Source organism: Leguminivora glycinivorella, chromosome 21 (assembly GCF_023078275.1).
Source record: "Leguminivora glycinivorella isolate SPB_JAAS2020 chromosome 21, LegGlyc_1.1, whole genome shotgun sequence".
Lineage (NCBI taxonomy): Eukaryota > Metazoa > Arthropoda > Insecta > Lepidoptera > Tortricidae > Leguminivora > Leguminivora glycinivorella.
The window spans coordinates 5,573,604-5,579,726 of NC_062991.1; the positions used below are offsets into that span (position 1 = coordinate 5,573,604).

At 34.0% G+C, this 6,123-nt stretch overlaps 1 protein-coding gene across 2 annotated transcripts in view; it reads left to right on the forward strand.

Moving 5' to 3' along the window:
• Positions 1 to 6,123, forward strand: part of LOC125237347 (solute carrier family 41 member 2-like) — a 113,114-nt gene extending 106,991 nt beyond the window's left edge. For both annotated transcript variants that reach the window (XM_048144341.1, XM_048144342.1), the window contains 3 exons: positions 2,785 to 2,990; positions 3,370 to 3,518; positions 3,813 to 6,123. In XM_048144341.1, the coding sequence (XP_048000298.1) occupies positions 2,785 to 2,990; positions 3,370 to 3,518; positions 3,813 to 3,992 (535 nt within the window). In that variant the 3' untranslated portion in view covers positions 3,993 to 6,123. The remainder of the gene's footprint in view (positions 1 to 2,784; positions 2,991 to 3,369; positions 3,519 to 3,812) is intronic.

The window sequence follows — 6,123 nt, forward strand, 5'->3', positions numbered from 1 at the left end:
ACAATAACTTTAATGCTTTCTAAAAATATAAGTTTTATTGATGTATGATATTATACAACCAAGTAATTACGAATTTGGTTTAGCAGGTGTCACTGCACCCCCGTGACGTAAATAGGTGCTGACCGTCGCCTAATTTTATGTATTTCTCAGATCCTATTTTAGCGATCAATTTGTGAGAGGTATCATTTGAAAGCATATTATGCGTACTATCGTTACTTTTTAATAATTTTAGTCGTAATTGTAGAAGTTTACAAAATATTTGACAATATGTGTATTTTTACTGTATATGAATAGCATTCGCACTGATACGAGTGAAACATGCTTCTAGCTCAATAAATTATATTTTTCCGCAATTGATATAATAACGAAATGAACCGCAAAATGTATGGCCTTTACAAAAAATGAGTTTTGTTAGATTTGCTTAAACAATTAATGTTAATTTGTCCACCATACCCACTGCGCACGGTCAATCGTCATATAAACGGATGTCCACCGCCGTTGCCTTAATTTCTTCATCATTTTACAGATTTTATTTTACTGATCAATTAAGTATATAAGTAAATTCGATACGTGATAGATTATATTTATTATGAATATACGATTAGTGAAATAAAATCATGAAAAAAGGCAAAGACGGTGGACATCCATTTATATGATGGTGCGCAGTAGGTGAGCTGAACAAATTCAAATTAATTGTTTATTTTTTTTATTTTTTTTTATTTAGGAGTACCAACAGATAATACATCTTACATGCTCTTAAATCTAGTTACAAAAGTCTAAACTGATGCTTATCCAATTATAGGTAACCACAACTTACATAGGTGTCTTTTACCAGTGAACTACAGCTAAACATGCAATAATACCTAAACTTATTATTACCTAATAAGTACATAATTTAATACCGGTCCATTAAATTACAAAAAAAAAATAGTTTTACTACCTACATTTCAATACAAAAAAAAAAAAGAAGACAGGTTATTTGGTAACTATTATAATATATTATATTACGCATTTTAAGGTATTGGTGGCTGTATATGGTACTATGTGATACCCAGTGTGCTAACATATTTTGTCACTTTCCTTTTGAATACAATACAAACAAACCAAACTTATTTTATGCAATACAAACCAAACTTATTTTTTGTGTAAGTCATACATTTTCCGTTTATTTTGTTATTATTTCAATTGCGGAAAACTATAATTTATTGAGCTAGAAGCGTGTCTTATCAATGCCAATGCTATTCATGCACAGTAAAATACACATATTACTAATCAAATATTTTGTAAACTTCTACAGTTTCGACTTGAAATATTAGAAATAAAGATAGTACGCATAATATGCTTTCAAATGATACCTCTCACAAATTTATCAGTAAAATAGGATCTGAGTAACGTAGAAAATTTGGCGACGTCAGTCAGCACCCAATATCGTGACAGGGCGCAGTGACACCTGCTAAACCAAATTCGTAATTACTTGGTCATATATTATCATATACCAATAAAACTTATATTTTTAGAAAGCGCATGAAATTTCGCGTAAATTTTATAATAACATTAATTGCGGTAAAGTTATTGTTTATTAAGTTAGAAGCATTTTTTATCTGTATATGTGCAACTCGTGCTCGAAAAAAAAACTCATGTTTTCAAATATTTTGTAAACAGCTACCTTTATAACTATAGTTATTCAAAAATAATTATAGTAGGTTTAATTTGCTTTCAAATGATACCTCTTACATATGGATCCGTAAAATAAGAACTTAAAAATATTGAATACTTTACTACGGTCAGCGCTCATTTTTATGCGACCGGCGGAGTGACCACTACGAAACAAAATTCGTAATTTAATGGTTAAATTATCAGTTACCAATAAAACTTATATTTTTAGAAAGCTCATGAATAGTCGCGTAAATTTTATAATAACATCAATTGCGGTAACGTAAGCATTTTTTACCAGTACTTGTGCGATTCATGCTCGATAAAAAACACATATTTTCAAATATTATGTAAACAGCTACCTTTAATACTATAGTTATGTGTAAACAATTATAGTAGGTTTAATTATCTTTCAAACGATACCTCTCACATATGGATCCGTAAAATAAGACCTCAAAAATATTGAATACTTTACTACGGTCTGCGCCCGTTTAAGCGACCTGGGGGATAACCCCTGCCAAACAAAATTCTTAATTATATGGTTATATATTATCATATACCAATGAAACTTATATTTTCAGAAAGAGCATGAATAGACGCAAAAATTTTATAATAACATCAATTGCGGTAAAGTTTTTGTTTATTGAGTTAGACGCATTTTTTACTAGTACTTGTGCAATTCATGCGCGATAAAAAACACATATTTTCAAATATTTCCTAAACGGTTACTTTTATGAGCATAGTTATTTGAAAACAATTAAAGTAGGTTTAATAAGCTTTCAAATGACACATCGCACGAACAGATTGGTGCCATAGGACTCGAGATGTAAATAAATATCTATGATGGTCGGTCGCCATCTTTCCCCCCCTTTTTCTCGACCCGTCCCCCCCTCCTTAAACTAAAACAGGTCAATTCGTAATCTGGAGAGAACGAGGAACATATCCATACCTGTTTTAGGTATTTAGAAGAGATGTCGACGAAAATCGTGAAGGAGACGACTTGTGGCCAAATTGGCTCTAGACTATCAACTGCACTTACATATCTCACAAACTCCGAACCCTGATGCAGGAACTGCTAACGCCTTTTGATTCCAGTACTCCTATCTTTATTAAAACGTTCATCTTTTACAGCGTCGGCGGTATCGTCCTGGACCAAGCCGTGGACCGGTTCACTGGCTACGAGGTCTTCCAGCCCATCGTCAACGGCATCGGTGGAAACCTGGTCTGCGTGCAGTCTTCAAGGCTGGCGACACATCTTCACCAGACGGCCATCCCTGGAGTGCTGCCGGAGGGCTCCAGGCTGCTGGAGTGGCCTTGGAAGACGCTGTTTGTTGGAAGTAAGTTGATGTTTGTATCCAGCTATTAAGACTATCGGGAATCAAATCAAGTGCCTTTTATGACATCAGGCAGAGTCCTGGAGAAAATCTCCGCTGAAGTGGCAGATTTTTTTCCTTCGGAAGGAATTGTAATATCATCTGTTCTATTGTATAATATTTCACAGAGAAAACAGGCCACTACAGAGTATACTATGATATCAGCTCCTTCTTTTTTGGTAATTTTAAACAGTAAATACTTACAAAAGAGAACTAAACAAATATATCCAATAATAAGAGACTCTTGATTCTTGAGAACTCTTGTTTCGGATGCCCTCAAGTCCAACGGTTAACAAGTCTAAAATCTTGAAAGTCACCTAACCTTGTACTTCTCATATTTCAGCTGCTGCAGCAAAGGTGGCCCGCATGCTGCTGGTCCTTGCCGTGTTCGGTCAGATCATCTTCATGATCGTCGCAGACTGGCTGTATATGGGCTACGTGTCCATTGGCTTCGCTTTTGGTATCACGTATATCATGTGTTCCTTATTGCAAGTAAGTATTGGTCTTAATTTTATCCATTTAATTTATTTTCTCTTAGTGGACGTCATGAAATTCTAGTCAAAATATCAAAATGTGTTGTTAGGATTTTTTTACTATCACCAGATTTCAAATATCAAAAATTCACTGAACACCATAAATGGTGTGGTGTTTACGGATTGCTAAAAATGACTCCAAAAGAAATAAAAAAAATGCTCAAATTTTGCCATGTCTTCGTCCCATTCCCCTTCCATTGGAAAAAAAAACACATGACTTGAATTTAAATTAACCCTAACTAATCCATTCCAGGTAATGGTGCTTCTCTACATGGCCTACGTGCTAATCCACCTCATGTGGAAACGGAAGAAGGATCCCGACAACGCTGCCATCCCTTACCTGACGGCGTTGGGAGATCTCCTAGGCTCTGTGTTCCTTGGAATGGCCTTCGTGACCCTAGCGGCCATTGGAAAAGACTATGGAGTAGCTTAGTTTAGCTAATAAGACTTCATGGCTATGATTGTTAATTTCCAGTGAATGGAGTCCATTTAAAAGAGCCTTCAGATTACCAGCTCTTCGGAAAATATCAGCCTGTTAATGATTTTAATTGACATGCCGATATCGTCAGAGTACTGATAATCTGTTGACATCTTAAGAACGAGCTTTTAGAAGCAACGGAGGTGTAGATGCATATCGAAATTGCCTAACTTGTAAACGAGTTCGATGTGTCTGATCATTCTGACGAACCACTCGGTTAGACCATTTAATGTGGGCAAGTTTTATATGTATCAGCATTTTATTCTGTTTTCGATAGCTAAAGAAGAATTCAAAAGATTCACAAATTTGTATATAACAAAACCCATCGTGGATATTTCACTGTCCTTAGATAAGAGAATCTTTTTTATTTTTATTTTAATCCAAAGACGCTGTTTTTTGTTTTCGTCTGCTGCGATTCGGATCGTCCAATATTTTCACTCTCCTCTTATACAGGAGAGTAGGAATGTGTGATTTATTTTTAGGAGTTTTTGGTATGATCACTGACTTTTATTGTTAACCTATTCATGGGTTTTTACTTTGGATATTTTATAGCGTAAGTATTGACATTCCAATTAGTATGAAACCTTAAATAGCTCAATAATTAAAGCCAGTAATCGTAATTGTTGGAGTGTGAGAGCTTTTTACAAGTTTAAGTTTATAAATGAATTGTTTTTATTATATTATAGTATACCAAAGCTATGCTTTAAGGTATCTGTGCAATTTTTAACACATAACATCATTTTAGTGTCTAGTTTTTGTTTTATTGTAAATATTCAGTATTGAAATTTAATAAAAGAGAGTAAATGCAGTATTTGGCTTAAAATTGTGAAATTATAAAGACATGAATAACCTAAGTAGTTTTAGCGGTGCCAATGTTACTTACGTAGGTACTTCGATGTAGTTATAGGTTAGCTAGGTGTGATATTTTTATAAAATTTTCGGTGGAAATACTATAATAATAGAAAAGTAGTATTAGAAAGCATTTAAAAATATGATTATGCATCAAAATAGGGCAAACGTCATCTTTTATTTTTGATGAAAGAGTATTTTCATATAATATGAACCAACAAAATAGGTATGCTATGTCAGCCATGCGCGGATCCAAGCGGAAGGGGGGGGGCATGGGGGTCATGACCCCCCCCCCCCCCTGGAGCCTAGGTTCTGGATCCGCCCTTGGTATCAGCCAAATGTTTCCTTTCCTTTATCTTTTTTTTCGTCATATTCGATAATTATGTAATTGATAATACCTAATCGATCTTAGGTGACTCGCATGAAGGCCTTAAATTAAGTAGTCGATTAAAAATGGAGACTTGCTCGTAGCTATATATGTGATATTTTGCTGATTTTCCTGTAAATTATGACATTCTGTTTATACAAAATTGACAATGTCTCAACAATAATGATTAAGGAAAAATTTCTAATCGTTATTCCATTATGAAATATATAATGTATATTAATTTAAAACATATGATTACTTAAAAACAAATAAATCAAGCGTCAAAAGTATGAAAACATGAAATATTAAGTTTTTTTTATAGACCCGGCGTGAGCTTCTCAATACACTTTTATGAAAAATAGACAGGTTTTTAAGTTATATTGCATGTTTTTTTTTTATATATTTTACGGGTGACATGTAACTAAAATGTATTGATTCAGACTAACACGATTTGCACTCATAATTTTAGAACAAAACGGGACTTAATCGCGTAAACACTTACATTTACATTAGGCCCGACGTTTCGAACATCACATTATGTTCGTGGTCACGGGTAGACTCCTATACCTCGGTCGGGCCTAATATAAATGTAAGTGTTTACGCGATTAAGTCCCGTTTTGTTCTAAAATTATGTATAAAATGTGTTGTAAAATTTAAGCTAAAGACGGTGGTCATTCACTTTTGACAAACACCGTATTAAATAAAAGGTCTAGAGTCACGTGCAATAACATGTTGCTTTTCAAAATGCCGCAAAAATCTGTGACACTATTTTAGGACTACAAATGTGATTGTGACCGATATTTTCGCGGCCTTGAAAGTAAGTATTTACTAAGTAGTGTAGTAAATGAGTATTACATCACCTGTAGGTAT